The sequence below is a fragment of the Atractosteus spatula genome, chromosome 5 (genome assembly GCF_055471065.1).
Source record: "Atractosteus spatula isolate fAtrSpa1 chromosome 5, fAtrSpa1.hap1, whole genome shotgun sequence".
In the NCBI taxonomy this organism is placed as follows: domain Eukaryota; kingdom Metazoa; phylum Chordata; class Actinopteri; order Semionotiformes; family Lepisosteidae; genus Atractosteus; species Atractosteus spatula.
In genome coordinates, this window is record NC_142710.1 from 31,945,671 (window position 1) to 31,966,540 (window position 20,870).

General features: G+C 36.9%; 1 protein-coding gene across 1 annotated transcript in view; it reads left to right on the top strand.

Moving 5' to 3' along the window:
• inpp5f (inositol polyphosphate-5-phosphatase F) overlaps positions 1-20,870 on the top strand; it is an 85,375-nt gene extending 64,505 nt beyond the window's left edge. Inside the window, exons 9-20 of the mRNA XM_088915601.1 lie at positions 1,484-1,551; positions 1,919-2,043; positions 5,840-5,917; positions 7,008-7,128; positions 9,592-9,720; positions 10,892-11,009; positions 12,722-12,920; positions 14,089-14,160; positions 14,672-14,745; positions 15,316-15,444; positions 15,659-15,750; positions 17,613-20,870. Of these exons, the coding sequence (XP_088771727.1) occupies positions 1,484-1,551; positions 1,919-2,043; positions 5,840-5,917; positions 7,008-7,128; positions 9,592-9,720; positions 10,892-11,009; positions 12,722-12,920; positions 14,089-14,160; positions 14,672-14,745; positions 15,316-15,444; positions 15,659-15,750; positions 17,613-18,788 (2,381 nt within the window). The 3' untranslated portion in view covers positions 18,789-20,870. The remainder of the gene's footprint in view (positions 1-1,483; positions 1,552-1,918; positions 2,044-5,839; positions 5,918-7,007; positions 7,129-9,591; positions 9,721-10,891; positions 11,010-12,721; positions 12,921-14,088; positions 14,161-14,671; positions 14,746-15,315; positions 15,445-15,658; positions 15,751-17,612) is intronic.

Below are 20,870 nucleotides of genomic sequence, written 5' to 3' on the forward strand. Positions count from 1 at the left end.
GAACAGCAGACAAACTCTGTTGCGCTGTTAAGCCACTTTTATAGACATTTCCTTTCAACATCATGCTGATTCGCTCTAGTCACATTGTTGAACTTCTGTTTTCATTGTTGAACATTGTTCTCATTTTAAATATGTTGCAATGGCATGCCTTGTATTTTTGTCATTCTATAGTTTCTCCTCTTTTTATCATATTATTTTTTGCCATAGATTCTGAGTGTCCTACACTTCACTGTTTTACTGATGAAAATGTTTCTGCTCTTGCCCTGTTTGACATCTCTGTATTATTCCTGCTCTGTATCAGCATACTAGGTCACTGATCAGATGGTTTGCAGTTTCTGCCATGTTGGGTATTTATGATAAAAGGTGCCCATGTGCATCAGAATAGCAACACACCAGGGAAAAAAAAGCCTGAAGCAATGACAGCTATTGCCAGTGCAGAGGCAGTATCTAAAGCTGTGAATTAAAAACATGATTGAAATGATGATGTGAAATGTGCTCCAGAAACACAGAAATAGGAATAAAATAATTGGAAGCTAGTTCTGTAGCTAAGCTACAATAATTGAAAGCTACTGTAAGTAATATCCTAGGTTGTTGGCATGAGTGCAAATGAAGCATTTTTTATTCATTTGCCTAATACTTATACTTATACTTGCTGTATGTGTAAAATGGATGCATGTGCAGCATGTAATATATTTTTTTGGATGTTCAAAAAAACCTTTTTGAATGATTGATTTTTACCATCCATTTATACAACTGGTTACTCGTATAAAGAGGTTACGTTTTGATGAAAATGTACTGTAGTTCTACATGTACAGTATGAAGCAGACATGACTGACACACAATGTCTAGCTAGAACCTGTCCTAGATGAAGAGTTTGAAAATGTTTTAGCAATCATAATTTTTATGTACATACAATAAGCAATATACTGGATGCAATACAATAGAAATAAGCAATATACAACAGAAGGCTTAGCTATAGATTTGACAGATCGTCTTTAGTTCAATTTGAGAAAACAGTCTTGATGTAAATTGAATAATTCTTTGACTCTTTGCGGTCTCCAAATTATGAAAATAACATTGCATTACTGTCAAGACTGCAGTGAAGGGCAAATAGACAATTCCAAAGCCTAAATTTGTATACTTGACATGGTTTGATTCAGAGACTGCTTCTTTTTAAATTTCTCATAAAGCTTTTTTGACATTTCCACTTGCAAAAAATAGGAGCCAAGGGCACCAAGGTAGTATGATTATCAAGGTAACAAGAGTGGTTTTATTTCAGAGTCAAGATAAATAAAGTGCAGAAATGTTTAAACTGTTACTGTAGCGGTAATGTGAGGCAATTGCTGAGCTCTGTCCTTTGTACAGTATGCTTTTAGAAAATCCCCTTCTAAAAAAGGGCCCATTTTACAACAAGTGAAACAGGGTAAAAACAGCACAAGCTCTTACCAGGAAACGCTGGAATCAAATTCTGTTTTTTTCTCAGGTGAAAAAGAGACTGCTCCTCTCTTTGCTGCTCATTTTGAGGAGCAACTGAGGATTTACAAGAAGCAGGTGAGTGTGGCCTGAATAGATGGGATGTGATTGCACTGTGCATTGAACAATACAAATATTCTTCCGTTTTCTTCATCTAAAGTTTGCCTAGAATACCAAAAATAACATGAGGGTGTCTGTAATAAAGCTATACCCTAGTCACCTGGTGTTTCAAAGAGGAAAACAACTTTTTAGCTTGAGTGCTTATCCTATACATCTTTACCTTGTTGAGGAGGCTAATGTAAGATAAAACATAAACTGAATGCCCAGTATTAGTAAAAATACATAGGAGCTAAATCCCATTTAGAAGATAAAGTTTAGTTTTTACTGACCTTTTTTTCAATTGTAAGGCAAATGACAAATTAACCTTTTGTTTGGATTTGGGCAGGTTATCATTAATTTAGTGGATCAAACAGGAAGGGAGAAGCTGATTGGAGATGCATACCTCAAGCAAGTTCTGCTTTACAACAATCCCAACCTGACCTATGTGTCTTTTGATTTCCATGAGCACTGGTAAGACATCCTGGCAATTCACTGAGAGTCTTATTCTTTCAGTTAGTCCTTTAGTTTCAATGTACTTCACCAAGCCTGTGGAGTTGGAGATTGTTCTGGAAAAGGAAATTCAGTTGCGTTCTAACCTTTACTGCTTCTCTCAAGGATGGGAATCGAGAAGTGATGAGTGGGAGGATAAGCACCGCTAGCAGATTGTTTAATGAAGATTTCTTTCCCCTAAACGGTGGTTCCCAGGAATAAAAATCATCAATTTTAAGTGGGAGACCTTAAATTTAAATTGTTTCACCATCTACACAATTCTTTGTGGGAGTGAGTGGGGGGCAAATTTCTAAATTTGGAGCATGTTAAATTTAGAAATCGCTTGGAAATCCCTCTGAGAAGCTGGATGACTTCGATGCTTCCAGCTTCCCCCAAGTAATGCCCCTGGTGGCGAGGAAACTCTTTGGCTGCACAGTTTGTCTGCTTTGAACAAACCTTCTGTTAATATTGTTTCACCTTCATGGATGGTTTATTTTATCTGACTGAAGTCAGTCTGATAGGAGTATCAGTCTGATAGCAGCATAGTTGTAGAATGATTGCTTGAGGATCAAGTCAAGATGACATTTTAAAACTCATCTGAAACCTAAGAACAATTTAATTTGTTTCACTATGTCAAGAGAAAATGAATGAGCCTTCAGTATGGACTTAAAAATGAGAGTGGATGGATTGCTAATGTCTTTACGAATGGAATTATATTGAAATAGTACGAGGGAGTGGGTTGGAGTTAGCTGAGTAAGAAACTGTATTCCCACTGGCTGATTACCACAAACAAGGTAATTTTATTTGTATCTATTATAAATAAGCATTATTGGTCACACTGATTTAAAGGTTTGACTGGGCACCCACAGAAAGAAAATCTTTGCTAGGCTTGGATAAACGTGATTAGTGTGCTTTTATACGACCCAGGATCCTGTTCTGAGTAAGTGCCAGACACAGTATGGCCTGCTAAGCTAATCAGGCTTGCAAAAGGTGCATCAATTGAGCCTGCATGTTTCTAGAAAGTTCCATGATGTTCATTCTTCAGTAGTCAGATATTAGAACTGATAAAGTAAAATATTAATTACATGGTCTGTTTTGCTTAGAAAATCAAGAAATAATTAAATGAGTGACCTTTTTCCCAGAATTACAATGTTTTGTAACCTATTTCCAAAGAAAATCTCAATTTTCAATAGATATTTTTAGAACTTAAAATATAGAATAGAAGAAAGCTCAGTTCTGTTGTGGGAAATAGGTGTTTGCATAATGCAGTGCTCTTTTTTTAACCCTGTACTGAGATATGGTGGACTGATCGGTAATTATTTTAATGTACTGTAGCTTATGCTACAGTTGTAAATTTAAGTTTGGACTCACTCCAGGGATGATATGAACTATTTTATTTAAAATTTGCTGGTTCTTTTTTTTGGAAGGATAACATTATCATATCATACAATAATTAAGTGTGGTCTGACAGACAGTATGGAACCTGAATATATTGTTTTCATTTTTGCTTTGCAATCTAATCAACATTCTAGCTGAAAAGATCTCTAAAACATGTTTAGATTCCAGGAAGATTTAGAGGAAAGTATGTACATTACAAGAACATGATTGTAAAGGTGAGCTGTTTTTAAATTGTTGATTTTGAGGTCAACTTTTGATCTGCCAGCCATATGTCTATGAAATTCTTTTTACTCCTGTTCTCTGTTCACTCTTTTTGTTCTAATTTAGTGGTGACTGGATGCATAAAAAAATGCTATTAGTGAAAGCCTATTTAAGTCCACCGGAAAGCAATGCAGATGGTGTTTCAGTGCTTTAACAATATTTCCCCCTACCACCACCTGCCTTCTTTTTATTTCCATGTAGAACTGCCATTTCTTCTGAAAATATCTCCACATCAGCTTGGAAGAGTTAAAGATGCTAAGGACCGAGAACTGTTTTTATACCAGTTGCTATCGTTGCTCACAGTTAAAGGGGAACTGACACACTATTTTCATATCCCAGGGTTAGAAAGAGTCGGGATTGATGAGTGTGTTTCAAACCACGATAAAAGTAAAATGTGCACAGTAACCTGTAAAACCACCAATTTACATAACAAAATAGACTAAATTTGCAGGTATGTGCAGCATCATGTTCTAGTATTCAAAATGAGGCAACAAAACTTCTAGTGACATGATGCGGCCCTATTACATTGTAGACAAGCAGGCTTGTGAATACAGGTACATCTCTTTTAATCCAATAGAAATATTGCTTTGATTTTGAGATTTTTGGTTTTGCCAACAAATACTACTTGTTAACTCTACACGCAGAGCATGGAACATTTCTGCTGCACAATCTGTAAACAACGTTAAAGAAATAATTAATCATTAAAAAAAAATTAAGCCATGACCAGTCCACTGTACACTCAATATCTGCCTTCATTTAATTTGAGTTAGCTATTAGGAAGACTGTAATCTTTACTGCAGTATCCTTTAATATTGTATTACAATGATGTACAGTACTATTGTATTGCTGCAAATCCTTAAGGTGGCATGAAGTAGCCAGTGTAAAGAACAGCACAAGTATTTTCTGCACAGTTAAATGCCAGCAATGGAGTTCCAATTAACTTAATCACATCCATAATTTTGAAAATAAAAGCTTTTTCATGTCTCAGTGACGTGTACATCTGCATAGTCAAAACAGGAGAGGTATACTGTATACTTCTAAGTAAATATTTCTGTTCCTAAAATCTTTACATACTTCTTTTTTGTTGAATGATTGCTACTGTATGTATTTGAAAAAGGCAGATCGACTGAACTTGAAGGGTGACAAAAAGTGTTTTACTTGAAGGGTGACAAACTGCGTTAGAATTAACCTACATTTCCTTTATTGAGAGAGTAAATGTTTGTGGGTTTTAAGCTATTAATTACCTAAAGATCCCTATGAAACCTGCAACACTTTGGTTCTTATCATTGGCAGACACTTTTATTTGAATGTTTCATGCAATGCATTTTAAGAAAAATAGTATATGATATCCTCAAAGGGGCAGCTTTGCTCTCTGCTGCGCAATGTGAGAGGACTTCACTAATTAAAGTAATGTTTTTTTGCAAATTTAAGTGGAATAAAACTTTATTCACGTTGTTACAGATTAGAGCAGAGCTATTCAATTGGTGGCCCACTTAGTCCACTCCATTACACAATTTTGCAGATGTCAGCTCCTCAGTTATTTAATTGTTAATTAGAAGGCTCAGTGTAGCAAATGAGGTGGTTGTATCAATGTATTTTTGAAAGTCAAGACCACATATTTTTGGTATATTGTATTTTGGTATATATTTGGTATATTGTAAGTTCCACCATTCTCTAAATCTTAAACCAAAAAAGCTTGCTTATATTATTTGATTATTTATTGTTCATTTATTGTTTTTATAAGGAACTTGGCTTTAGCTTTGGAGAGCAAACATGTGTCATTCAAATGGCTGAAAATATTAAGCTATAAACTGATGAAACCATCAATATCTAAACGTATCGATGGAGACCAAAATCACAATATTGAGAGGTGAAATAGTGCTCTTTTCCTGAGATTCTAAAGCACAGTTTAATGCATGGATTGACTTCCACATTGATATAACTTGAGGATACAGACTACTGTTTTTTTTTAAATGACTATATTTAAAATATTAAAGATACATGGAGGTAAACTAAATGTTTTGCCTCTTAATATTTATAGTTTTGTCAAATTTGGTTTTGATGATTTTGATGAAGTACAGTGCCATCTTATTCAATACAATCGCAAATGTTTTCACAGCCGGGGGATGAAGTTTGAAAATGTCCAGACTCTTACAGACGCCATCAGTGACATCATAACCGACATGAAATGGGGCTGGTGAGTTTGTGTTGCATACTGTGTTAAACATGGTTTGTCATTCACATTAGAGTGAAAGCTAGTACAAATCAAAAGGCAGGATTCCAGTTGTGGGCAGCACTGAACTGCCAGGGACATGTTTGTGATTTCTTTACTTTGTTTGGAGTTACACCTCAGCCCACATCCATTTTCAGTCCTTAATAAAATATGTAAGATCTGATGCTGTAAATGCTGGACTGAACCTTCTCTAGGGTGAATTTCTGCTTTGCTGTCTTGTATTTCCACCATCTTTCTCTGAATTCATTAATATATCTTTTCAAAAACATTCTGATTTTAAACAGCAAGCATAGCTCTCCACTATTAAAATGTGTATAGTGTGGTGGCTTTGCTTTGACTGATCAGAATAGTGATCAGACATCTTGGGTTGTTTTCCAGGGCTCCCCGTCTTAGGCTTTGAGATTGACATAGTCTGCAGCAGTGAACATGTGTTGTCTTTCACAGGACAAAGGCCAGTGCCAAAACACATGGTTTTAACTGTTACTTCCCAATGCAATGTATAGAAAGACAATACATTTTTTCTGGAACTCAGGTGACTCTAAATGTATGCACAGTCTCTATAACTTGGATTATGCTGCCCTATAATATTCTTTGTTAACACCATTGTTCTGTGCTCTATAAAACAAAAGCACAGCTGAATACACTTGTGCCATTTCAGTGAAAAATCTATATATGTAACTTTTTACAGCTACAGAAGAATATACTTTAAAATACACTCCACATTTATTTCAAGTCAGTAGAGTTTGTATTAAAATGTATTGTAGAAGGCCTTATATGAGGCATGGATAATGAGGAAGAGAGGCAACCTCATCCCACTTCTGAATGAGCTACTACTGTAACAGCTTCTCTAGTGCGGTTCCAAGTAGAGTTTCTAATCTACTTTAGATTCTTGGACTTCCTGTACTTTGACACAGGAATTAAGGAATTCTCAAAAATCAATTATAGCACTTTCTAGGTTGAATTGAGGGAAGGGGGACTGGAGTCAAAACATTTCCTAAGCGGTCTAGTCCACCCTTCAGTTCATAAGCTCGTTCTTGTGTTGCCATGCCGACAGGGTGGACCAGGCTGGAGTGATCTGTAAACAGGAAGGCATTTTCAGAGTGAACTGCATGGACTGCCTGGACCGGACCAATGTGGTACAAGCAGCTATCGCCCGCATAGTCATGGAGCAGCAGGTGAGCTCTTTCGGATTCTCTCAGTTGAACAGAACAAAATGATGGCTAAACCAATAAAGATTTGTTTGTTCCTGTTTAAAAAAAACCCTACTTTTTTTAGGCACAAAACTCAAGTTTCATAAAGCGTGTAAATATTTCCTTTGTAAATCTACATTTGAGGAAGATAATGGGGGAACAAAACTTTCATTATTGGAGGTCTGTTGGATAGCAACAAAAAACTAACTTTTTCATATTTCATATGCAGTTCTCAGGGTTTGAAACAGTGGTAGATTACTGCAAAGACAATTACATTAAGCACTCTCGTACAAAGCCACGCACCTGCGTGCTGAAGATGAAAGAATTGTAAAATAGAGTGCAGGGAAGGCTTGACTGTGCACACACATCTGTTTTGAAGGAATACAAACTTGCCCACTTTAATTAAACCGCTTAATATGAGACGATTATTGAGTCTGTGAGCACAATAAATTAATCTGGTGTCACTGTATACATTTGCATGCCATTACACTGAATAATTGTGGAAACTGTGCAGATAGTCAGTGTTTTGACAGGTAGAACCTTTAAGTTATGTATTTTTTATTTCCATTTCATTCATTTCATTTTGTATTTTGTATTTGTATCCTTGATCCTTCTCTTAACGACAGACTACTGTTCTTTAAAATTTTCTCCATTCATTGGAAGTTTCATTTCACACCTCTCTGCACCCATTCTGACTTCACACCTCTTGATTGGCCTCTCTTTCTGTCCCCTGCTCCCGCCTCTCACTCCTCCTCCCTCCCAACCTTTGTTCTCCCGCTACTTTACCTTTGCCTACTGCCCTGTCTCTCTCACACCTGAAGAAGGCTCCACGGCCGAAACGTTGTGTTCTCTTTCTTCTTTTTTTCAGCATGGAATAAACCTATTAATTGTTTTTTGATTTCTGATTCAGGTATCATGTCGCACACCAGTGATAGGCTATTATGGAACATGTAATGTTCACTCTTATTTTCTTCATTATGAAAGAACAAGGTGGAAAAGATTTTCGGTCAGGCAGATTAAAATGTTAGGGAGCAGCATGTTCTGCCTTTATGTTGGTGGCTTTCCCATTGTAAACATTTCAAACAATCATGGTCAAACCTTTCTTCTGCTATTGATTTGTATTGAAGTGATTATGGACTTCACACCCTTTATATTTCCTCTGTTCCTGTTTCTCCTGTACGGCCATCATATTATTTGTGTGAAGCCACAGTCCTACAGTAAGAAACTGGCTAGTCATTTTGCATTCAGCTCTTTGAACTTTCAGTGTTAAACTGCATCCATTCACTGCAGTGAATTGTCTCACATTTCAATTCTTCTCACACTGTTCTTTATTGTAAGATGACATTTCACACCCTTTACAACATTATCAGCTTTCAGTTGTTAACACTGTTGGATCTTTTTTCTCTTGGCTGTTGTGCAGGAGTTTATATTTTTGTGCTTTACCTTTTAATATTTCGTATAATAGCAAGTATTTCTTAGAAGAAAATGCCAATGTAAAACATTTCATAGATTAAATATAGTTTGAGAGCTATTGATCCTTTTCATTGCCTCTAATTAGTAACCAATTCCCAATTGAACTGTGTGACTTTGTTTTAGGCTACTGTTCAGTGAGCGTTTTTGGTATTAACTCTGATCTCAACTGTATATGTAATCAGGCCGACTGGATTCAATGAATACATGTCCCCCGAGGTTTTCTGGTTTTTTTTTAAAAGCAAAGTTTTTTTTAACCCCTAGGTTAAAAAGGGTTGAATTTAAGGTTCCTGGCAATATTTTGACTGAAGCAACAGAATGGAATGAAGTGATAGTGCTTTTATTTCTCAATGGAAACAATAATTAAGAGTGAATTGCAACCTACAGTATGTGATGAGTGGTTTAAACTAACTAAGGCAATAGTGCATTTCTCTGGTTCTTGAGGGATATATGATCTTAATTTTGTTTTGAGTAAGCTGATTATTCATCTGATGCAATTATTAGTTTGTTTTTACAGTACAAATGCTTAACACATTTCCCAGATGAGATTTAAAGAGGCATATGAAACATACTGTATATGGTGTATAGTCTCTAAGGCCTGGAGTTGGCTTTTCTGGCTTTGAGGAGCTCTATTTAGCATTTGTGCTAAATTGGCAAATGCATTGTATGAAAGTAAAAAGAAGCAGAATAAAATCCTTTAATCCCAGAATGATATTCGATTCCAAGAAATGAACAGTTAGTTTAGTAGTAATAAATGAGGAATTGGGATTCTTTGCTTTTCTTTTGAATGTGTATATCACGTCAGTGATTTAAGCTACAAGTGATGTAACCTTGGCACTGGAAGCTTATTCTGCAAACCTGTAAAACAGGAGTCTCACATTGCTGGAGGTCACAGTGTCCTCTGGTGTGAAACTCTTGACTTTAAGCCAGACTTGAAGCTGATCCATGCTGGTTCTTGGCTGTTCTTGGTCCATGCAGCTGAAGAAGCTGGGGGTGATGCCTCCTGAGCAGCCGCTGCCTCTGAAGTGTTACAGGATCTACCAGATCATGTGGGCCAACAATGGAGACACCATCAGCCGACAATATGCAGGCACCGCAGCCTTGAAGGTATGCTTTTCTCCTTTTTTTTTTTTGCTCCTCCTTTTGCAGTGTCCTAAATTTAGTAACCTTTACTGAAGCACATCTTTCCTGAGCTGACATTAATGAAAGCAGAGCTGAGACGTTCAGAAAGATATAAGCCTTTACAGAAACCTTTCAGGAAAATGCAAAGCTATGCCCAAGCCGTGTATCTTGTAATGAAGCTTTTTTTGCATTTGCAAATTGGAGAAATGTATCTGTGAGTGTCAGCCTTCACATTTTGTATCACTGTAGACTATATAATCATAACCAAAATTTGAGAGGAAAAGCAGGCCACGTTTTTAGCTCAGTTTCCTGCCTGAGATCTTTTTGGAACTGTAAAGCTTTTGCTTACTACACAAAAATGAATGTGAACACAATGAATATTGGTTCAAGAAGAACTATACTTGGTGAATAAGATGATTGTGGGGTTTTTTTTTAAAGTTAAATTTTGAAATATTCAAGGGTTATGCAAGGGTAGCCAGCACACCATCATATTTGTGTATCTGTCTGATACAGGGACAGAAGTGCAACAAGACATGCTTAATGCACCTATTTGTCATTTCTACATCTCTGATATCATTCTCTCTATAAAACCACTCCAGCTGTCTTTTTTTCAGTTCCTAAATTTTAGAATCTCCAGTTTCTCACTAGAAACCTATCTGATTAAGAATTGTAAATTGTTTCTTGCTTTATATCTGAAAACCCTGCATCATATGGGCTGAGAATGAAGAAGTGTAGGCTGATGCCTCCAGCCTTTGAAGTTTAAGATGAAGTATTATGATTATTTGGAGAGGGTGTTTTTAAATTCAAGTTAAATCGTGACCTCTGCAACTTTATGGGTGCCTGCAGGCTCATGCTTTTCCAATTGGTACTGAACCTTCTGCACATGAGACAAGAACGAAGTGTAATAGTGTATCTAAAGATGAATTTCTTGATGGGCAGGTGAGCCAGAGGAGCCTGTCTGCACTTTCTCATTCTCTTGTGTGAGTCACTGCTGTGAGCAGTTAATTAACTGTGGGCTTTGAGATTATTTTCAAGGTTTGTACATATTTAAATGGAAAACTGTCATCCTGTGATTACATGTTTTACCAGTTTTATGAACATTAGAAACAATTTTTATGCTGTTTCTTTATTGACATTCGAACCCTTCTCATGAAAGGGGGATTTTACAAGAACAGGAGAGAGAAAACTGGCTGGTGTGATGAAAGATGGGGTCAACTCTGCCAACCGGTACTATCTGAATCGCTTTCGAGATGCCTACAGGCAAGCTGTTATCGGTAAGGAAATTTCTGTTCACATAGCCATACTCACACTGTAATGTATTCATCACAATATAGTTGTCGATGCCCTGTTCAACTTCTCCCCTTTCATAATAATGATATATGCTTACTCTAAATCTAATTACAAATACAGTGCCTCACAAAAGTATTTAGACCCTTTCTATGGTATCTAGTTTTGTGAAATTAAAATAAAAAATAAAAACAAATGATGCATATACATTTATTAAATTGAGTATTTTTTCAAAACTTAAATCGATAAGATAAGTTACAGTAAATGTCAGTAAAAACTGTACAAAAATACTGGAATATGTTGATATGTTGCATAGATATTTAGACCTGTGAACTCAATATTTGGTGGAGTGAACCTTTGGCAGCAATTATACTGGAAATCGTTATGGGTAAGGCAGATGTTAGCAGATCCAATCAAGTTCTTGTAGCATGTGTTGGATATATTAGTGCTAATCATTACCAAACTGTGAATCGGTGAACTGTCTGTTAGTTTATAGTACACAATTTACAAACTTGATCTATTAACGTGTGTATCAGTTTTGAAGAAGTACTTATCTGAATTTGCTCTGCTACCCATACAGTATATAACATTCAGATGTCTCAGAAAATGAGAAAATTTACAGAATTTAAACTAAGGTTTAACAGGTTTATCCAGATGTCTGTCCCCTCTGTTAATCTTGATTCTGGGGTTGTGTTTCTGTGTGCAATCAGGATTAAAGCAGCTTTATTTAAAAAAAACATTAACATCTGTTGCAGGATTCTATTTTTTTAAATCAGTGTAGTTATTGCTTTTGTTATGAGGAGTTCCTTGAAAAGTCACAGCTGTGCTAAAATGAAATCTGCTATACACTGTAATGAGTTCATTAGTCCGTGTTATATTTGTTAAAGCCCATCTTTTGCAATGTAATCAGGAAATCTTTCATGACAGTCACCCTGAATTTATGTAAATGCAATTTAAAGGCAGCATGAAGGAAAATTGATGGGCAATTTATTCATTCTACTGACCTCTTTTCAGTATCACAGCACCACAGTGACACCTACTGTACATTCAGAGGCCATATCTGCTCCACAGTTGCATCTAGCTTGCCTTAAAGTCTCCTGTGGAAAATATTTGTTCATGTACTAGAGTCTATTTAATGTTGTAATGTAGAATGTGTTGTAAAATATAATTAATAAACATTCAGTTATTCATTGGCAAATTAATTTTCAACCAAGAAACTCTACAAAAGAAAATCACTGCAACTCTATTACATTAAGACTGAAATACTAATGGTCCATTAGTGCCTTTTCAGTGCACCAACTTGAGCTGCCCTTAGTCTGATAGTGCTTTTTTAATGCATAAATTGCATTATTTTATGCTTGGGCAGTCGGATATTTGTTCTTTTGAAGTAGATTCATTTCATTAACACAATTCAGACATATTTACCTCTTTTTGAAGTACTTCCTCTGGTTAATGTTCTTTATTGTGAACATTAAAATGGCCTTGTGTTGTTAACGTGAAGTTGTTATAATTGATTTAATGTTTGCTTTTCTGAGGTGAGAATTTCTTATCTATTGCTTAAACCCTTAAAAGGTGGGAGAAGCGGTTATACAGGTACAAGGAAAGTATGATTTTTGGCCTATATTTGTTCATTCTGCAGCCTTCAGTCAGGGTATTGGCAATACTGACGAACATTCTCGTATGTGTTGACTCTGTACAGATCTAATGATGGGCATACCCGTGACAGAGGACCTGTATTCCATCTTCACCAAGGAGAAGGAGCATGAGGCTTTGCAGAAGGAGAGCCAGCGCAGCCAGCAGGAGCAGGTCAGCCTGCTGCTGCAGACCTACATGCAGCTGCTCCTGCCGGACGAGGAGAAGTTTCATGGGGGCTGGGCGTTGATCGACTGTGACCCCAGGTCAGGCCAACATCCAGCATCCAGCATCCAGCATCTTTTCACTCTTGTCTCCTGTTCTGTGTGTCCAGTCACCTAAATCTGTACATCTGTGTACAGTATCTGTCCAGTCTTTATTAATATCTATTCAGCTGTCCCTCATGCATCCATACATGTTAGCAATGACTTTCAAAATTACCTCACCTTAAATTTTTTTTTAAATCCTTATTATTGTAGACATAAATTATTTCAGGTTCTGTTGTTGTGCTGTATGCAAAAATAAGAGAGAAAAAGAATTAATCACTATTTGTACTAGATGACATATCTGTGCTAGATGTTTTGAGGGTGAGGACACAATTTGGACCACCAGTGTAGTAATGGCATGGATTGCAATTCAGTTGTTTGTTTTTTTTTTGCAGAAGAGTTGTAATATTTATAACAGTATTTGTAAGTGATGTTATTTCTTTGTTAGAGCTTTGTATAATACATACATTCTCTGGAGATTCTTTGAATTTGAAGAATGGATATGCTAGCTTTCATTAGATAGCATTGAGGGACACAGCTGTAGGAAGTGTCATCCATCTGATGAGATGTTAAACCTAAATCCTTACTGTGTGGTCATTAAGGATACCATGGAACGTTTTGAAAAGAGCTGGGGGGTTTATACAAACTGGCCTCCCTAAAATTCCCTCTTTATTAATTAGTGCTTGATGAAGTGGGTATTCAACTGTACACAGTACTATACTGTATATGTGTAGTGGTTTGATATAATTTGGGGGAAATAATTTATAAAAGCAAGAAAATAAGAATAATAAACTTTATTTTATATAGCGCCTTTAAAGGTGGCTTCTCAAAGCGCTTTACAGAATGAGAACAACAATAAGTAAAAAGAATACACAAGAAAAACCATCTAGCTATTGATGCAAATGCAAAACCAAATAGCTATTGTTATTACTACTACTACTACTCCTTTTTCTCCCCTGGGAATAAACCAGTTAAGATGTGACATTAAGGCTGGAAAAGCACCAAGACATACAGTAAATCTCTATATAACATTTGAATTTTTTGACAAGGTTAACCCCTAGAAAGCCAAGAGAGTACAGTTGTCTTTTGTCTGCCCATATCAAACATACAAACGTAATGACAGATTATATTTTCTGATTCACTGAAATCCTTTTTTTCCCCCCTACAGCCTAATTGATGCCACCCAGAAGGATGTTGATGTTCTACTCCTCCTTTCAAACTGTGCCTACTATGTAGCCTAGTAAGTTTTTGGATACTTTGCTCTCCTAAAGAAAAGGTTAGAGTTTGTAGTATGGTTTGCTTCTTGTGTTGTATGCATGTGTGAATCCATGTACATGAGTGGATCATGAATCTTACTAACCACTGTATTCAATTAACAGGACTTTCACTATTATGTACTAAAACTACTAAGGTATGTTTTTATGTGGTACGACTGTTTTTGTATACAGTACATCCTCCAATAAATGGAAGCTATGAGATTGGCCAACTGAAAACTGGGAATATGTCCTGAAAGACTTTAGATGTGACAAATCTTCCCATTCCCAAGGATCATTCTTTATTCTGACATTTCGATTTCCTAAACAATTTGGGTTTTCTAAAAATTTAAGCAGTATTAATGCAGCAGTGGAAGAAAGTTAAATAAATGTAGAAAGAAATAAGAACACCATAACTCATGTTACTGATTTAGGGGAGTGCCAGGCATAGTTTATCATTATTACCACCATAACTGTTAACTTACTTCATTTCTTCAGCTATGATGATGAAGCTGACAAAGTGAACCAATATCAGCGACTTAGCCTGGAAGGCTTGGAGAAAATAGAAATAGGTAAGGAGATGTTTCCCTTCTAAAATGATTTTTTTACTCTCATTATTACAGTTTGTCTCATTCATACAGTAGATGTTTATAAAAGTATTTAGAATAGCTGGTTGAATGGAAGACCATATAAAATAATCTATTTTGAGAGATCTGGTGGCATCACAGTCTATATACTGGAGATGCATTGACTTAGTTTTGGGTGAATTTGTAAATTAATTTGATCGTAGTGTGACTTTGATCTGACCGAGATTTAAGTTAAGGAGCTGAATACTGGATTTAATTTATTTAGCCAAAATGATAGTGTAGGTAAAGGTGCATATTTAGACCAGTTGAAGAATGCTCGTGTTGAGCAGGAGCTTAGTAACCTGGCAACCAAATTATCAGCCATCAGCCATATGGAAGCAAGTGGCTCTGAAGTGATATTGGGAGACATTTGCTTGCTGTGATGTAGCATTTAACAGGAGTGAGAACATTTTGGGATCAACAGAACAATGATAACAAAGGGAGGAGGAAACAAAATCTGGCATTTCAGTTTGGGAAAAAAAAAGTAATTAAGCTCTGCTCCTTTTTCCTTAATAGGTCCTGAACCAACGCTCTTCGGAAAGCCCAAGTTCTGCTGCATGAGGCTTCACTATAGGAACCAGGAGACAAGTGGATATTTTCACACATTGAGAGCAGTGACACGAAATCCAGAAGATGATGGCAAAGGTAAAGGACAATTATGCTGTTAACAAAAATGCTGTTGTTGCCTGCTTTATTTTATACCGGTTGTCATGGAAAGCACTAATTTCTTAAAGCTAAGTAGTACAGCTTTACCACTATCAGAAACGCTATGGTGTGTTATTGAAGTTGCCAGTGTAATTTTTGCAGCTCATTTTCCCTCAGCAGTAACTGTTCCCCGATGGCTCTTATTGTCTTTCAGATACTTTGCAGTGCATTGCTGAGATGCTACACATCACAAAACAGGCCATGGGCTTGGACTTACAGGTGGTGGAGAAGAAGCTGGAGAGGCAGGTTTACTAGTCTTGTTTCATAATGAACTAAAGAAAGCTGTTTTGTCTTCTCGCTTGAGCAGTTATTAAAGCACACAGGGATTTAACTTCTCTGTGGCTGTGGAGTAGTTTGTAATCTTGATGAGCAGTGTAAAAATACTGATTTCATCAGTTCCTTTTGTTCACACCTGCTGAATCCAGCGGCTTTTGAACAATAAGGGTTGTAGTTGTTCTCACAGTGTTGCAATAAATGACTGTCTATACAACAGTTACCTTGAAATCTGAAAAACAGAATTCAACAGATTGAATTGAATTAACAGAATTGTAAGTGGTCCTGTACTTATCTCTGAAATATCACTTGAAAAGGATAGGTCAGTGTGCTTTTAAAATACTTGGACTTTGTTTGCTGGTTTTTATAAAAACCTGCCGGTTTATATGAAATTTTGGTGAAATTATATTTGTGTTTGTGTTTTACTAAACAGAATTTAAGTATTATTTTCTTACGTCTGTTATCAGAACGCTGCTCATTCATGGTGCAGTCACTGCAACCTGTCCCTGAAATACAGGGTGCAAGACCAGACTGCATCCCTTTACAGGACAATAACAGCGCAGTAGAGTTTGAGAATTTCTGAAGCCAGCACAACTAAGTCTAAAAAAAGCCCTTTTTTAATAAAGAAGAAGTTGCCTATAAAACTAGAAAGACCCCTTGAAGCACAAAAATGTAACGGTTCTATGTCAAAATCACTTGAACTTGAACTTTATGGCCAAATGTAACCGGTACATGTACTGGAACAATGGAATTCTTGCTTACGGAAAGCCTTTTGATTGTTAAAAACAATTGTAAAACACAAAGTGCAGACAGTGTATTACAGTAAGACAATATACAAACACAGCAGACAATGTACAAGTAAACAGTTCGAATGTAAGTAAACAATCACAAAATCTTTTCTGTTTCCTCTGACATTTTTAAGTCAACACAAATATTAATAAATGGCAGACAGAAATATTTCATGATATTTAAAGATCAAAGAGAAATGTTATTTATAGTTGAGATGTCCTGAAAGGTATGAAAAATGGTTGGTGAGATGGTGGGCAAAAGTAACTGGCTTGCACAATTTAACCCTTACAGTGGAATCTTTATAAAACGTCTATCGTGTAGTTTAATAAGAATATTGAAAATAATCTTTTATTACTGATATCGTGGAGATAACTTGCAAATCAAATGCGAAACTTCAGTTTTTTTAATAAATTCTGTGAAGGTCCTGGTGTTTCAGCAGCATTGTATTATTTTTAAATAAACATTCATCTTGCCTCGGTTAGAAAATTTGGAGCTAGCATTGTACGTAATGTAACACTGGCATGATGGGGAGTGCAGCTCCACAGCTCTTGGGTTGAGGGTTTCATTCCACCAAACTGAGGCATCTCCTGTTTGGAGCTTCCACATTCTCCCTGTGTTCATGAGGGTTATCTCTGGCTGCTTTGTTTCGCTCCTGCATTCCAGAGACATGGATTAAATGGTATCTCTGGTGTGTCACTTGTGAGGGATTTCCCTGCAGTGGAGTGGTGTGCCGTCCAGGGTGTAGTTATTCCTTGCTCACCATGCTTATAGAATAGACTGTAGTTTGCTGTGAACCTTACCAGGAGTTAAATAGCTTTCTGAAGATGGATGAATTGAAGGTATACAGCCCTTTGTTTTACATATAACAGGCCTAATGTTCCTAAAAACATATGTGCTTGTCTACATTTGAGGTGAAAATTGATGATGAAATAAATATTCATTTAAATTCATATTACATGCATGTATTACCTGGCGACTTAATCTCCCATGAGAAACAATAGTAAAACAATTCTCACCATTTTATAATTGTTGCTCTTTTCAGAAAGCACAGTAAGCCCCATGAGGACATACTTGGAATCCGTACAAAGAACCAGAGTCAAGTCCTGGGCAGCACTGGTCTGGCTCAGGGCAAGAACTTCCTCATGAACAAGTTCTCCTCCCTAAACCAGAAAGTAAAGCAAACCAAATCCAATGTGAACATTGGGAACTTCAAACCCTTAGGAAAACTGGGCACCTTCTCTAAACCTGATGTGAAAGTCAATTTCCTGAAGCCTAACATGAAGGTGAACCTGTGGAAATCTGACAGCAGCTTGGAGACATCAGACAGCAATCCTGGGATTGGAAACATCAAGGATCACACTGACCGATCAGATCAGGAGATCTCCTCGGACACAGACTCCTGCCACTCAGACAATGAATTCTTCACTGGCTCCAAGGCTGAGGAGGACCACCAGCGAGCTAATTCCTTGGAAGATGTGGATTATGTTCTGCCTAGCTGTGGCATTGTGGCCACTGCCCCGCGTCTAGGAAGTCGCTCTCAGTCAATTAGTAGTGTGGATATCAGCATTCCCAGCATCCCTTCTGTCATCCGGATCACCAACTGTGACAGCAAGCCAGAGAACGAGGCTGAAAGCAACAAGAAAAATTTGGAGCAAATTCCAGATTCTGAGGATCCTGTACTGATTGACTTTGGCACTCCCATTGATGCCTACTGCCACCAGTTTGTCCAGGATGCACAAATCAAAAGCCAGGGGCCACCTGAGGAAGAGCCTGGTTTCCAACAGCAGAATCAGGACATGGGCCCTAGCACTATCTCTCCTTCACACAAGGAAGGGAAATTAGACGCTGATGATCAGCAGCCCTCCAGGCCGTCCAAGCTGGATGTGCTGTGTTCTACTTCAGATGGAAGCCTCCTTGCTGTCCAAGCGCCAGTTTCTGCAGCTTCGTCCTCTTCACAGAAGAGCTTGGGGTCTCAGCTGGAGGTGAGTACAGGCCCTTCCCCAGCAGATGGCAATGGCAGTCGAGTGGTGTCTCCCTTTGCCAAGATCAAGAGTTCCATGGTCCAGGTGGCCAGCTTGACTCAAGCTGGACTGACCCAAGGGATCAACTTTGCAGTGGCAAAGGTTCAAAAGAGCCCTGAGCCTGAGGCCATCAATGAAACCCAGCAAAAAGAACTTAAAGCAATGTTTACACAGTGCCAGACAAGAATCATCCAGATTTAGTCCACTTATTTTGGCTTGCTGTAGATTCTCTCTGTGGCTTGTTGTTAGGCATCAGTAGAAATAAGCTTTGCACAATGAGAAGCTGTCATGGAAGACTGACACAACCTGTAGCTAAGAATCATGCTTCCAAATACTGTTTTTTAACTAATGTTTACAGCCTTTTGTAGCGCAGAATATCGATAGAAGTGGCTGTGCTCTTTATCCCCATAAATTGTCTTCATAGACTGATATTTCATCAGATTTACAATGAACTGCAAGGAACTCTTGGAAGGAATGGCACAAAGTCGAAGCAAATTAAGTTTTGTGTGGCTAGATTAGTAAAAAATGAGCCTTTCTAATTTGAAGTCACAATTATACAATCAATGCTCATTCATATTTTTAGCTGATAAGAATTAATGCTGTTTCGCCATAGTGACAGACTTCACATTATTTATTTCCTGGGATACCCAGGTCTTTTTGGACAGTGCAGACTTTAGACTTGCATCCCTGGCCTTCTGGTGAAGACTGATTTTCAAAGTGAAAAACAAGAAAGCAATAAAGCAGTGCAAATTGTAGGATTTTGTTTTATTCTGAAGGTAATTTGATTAATAATCTGACATTTAATAATATTGTAACTGCATTTAAATACGCAACATAAAAGGAAGATTTTCATAAAAGGACAAAAAAAAACAAAGATTGCCCCATTACTTGTATGAGAATTGGTCCTGATAGAGATATTTGTATAAATTAAGGATGTTCATGTTAAATGCTGACTTTCTGGATCTTGTAAAATGCAATTTATAAGTAACTTTAATATAGCATTTGCTTCTTTGCTACACTTGAGGTCTAAAACAGCTACTCCAATGTAAGGGTAGTTTGCATACAAAATGCTGAGAAAATGCTTGGAAATTATTTTCTGTTGCACAAATTATATTTTAAGCCTTAATAGATCATTATTTGGGGATACAGTGCATAGTCACTAAATCTAGTCTTGATTCAGGCTGGAATCAGAGCAATAGTGGTTTTGTGTATTATCTCTGGGAGGGATCAGGCTAGTTGTACAAGTACACTTCTGTTGGTACACTGTTATACTGTATACCTATAAACCTAATTAAGTACTACAATGACTTTCCCTGGTACTGAGCATAATGGCTCTCAATATTCTGTATACTGGCACTGCCAAAGAGGCAAGGTAGCTGGTGCTTCCTGGCTAAAGAGCAAGGCTGACAGATACATGGGCTTGTCAGCTCAGAAGAATATCAGGGAGTTTACAAGCTGTATTTAAAGTACACACACTGGATTGAGCCAGAAGCTGTTTTCCCACAACATAAAGATGGTTTCCTTAGAAACACTGGTATTGAGCATTCTCAAATCAAGAAGGGTAGGAACTGGTTATAAGTTATATTTAAACTTAATGTAAAGAAAAAGATTTAAAAGTCTTAACATTATCACATTCCCGGAGGCTGAATTGGCAGTCTGTTCTTTTTTCTAAGCAAAATGAAAAATATTTATTTCATTCAGTTTGCAGGGACAGTGGAGTTGTTCCAACTTTCCTTTTAAAAATTCAGGCACCAAGTGCTATTAAAATGTTTTTTTGTTATTTTTGGAATATACAGTTCAACAAGGACTCCATGGATAAAGGTAATGAGACACATCTGTGCAAGACCTCTCCTTTTCTGTAAAAGGAATTCTAAAATTCTATGTAGGCATAGTTAAGTATATGAGCCTGTTATTAGATTGCTCTAAATTAATGTATAGCTACATTAGAGCCAGTGTTTTAGAGCAAAGCCTTCTGTGGTACTCGTACAGTAGATGTGTCGCACGTTATAAGCAAATTCTCAAGTGTCTTTGTTGTCCAGTCTCTTACAGAAACCTCTGTGCAATGAGGTACATCATCAGCAGAAACATTGTCACCTCTGGTATTCAAAGTTTTATTGTACATGTTTTAAATGTGCTTATTTATTCCTGTTTTATCACAGTACTGTGTTTTCTCTTGGAGTGTTAAATGTTTTAAAAACATCTTTACATTAAAGGTATAAACTCTGCTGTATTTTAAGATGTGAGGGATGTACATTGGAATATTTTAATAAAAAATACAGATTG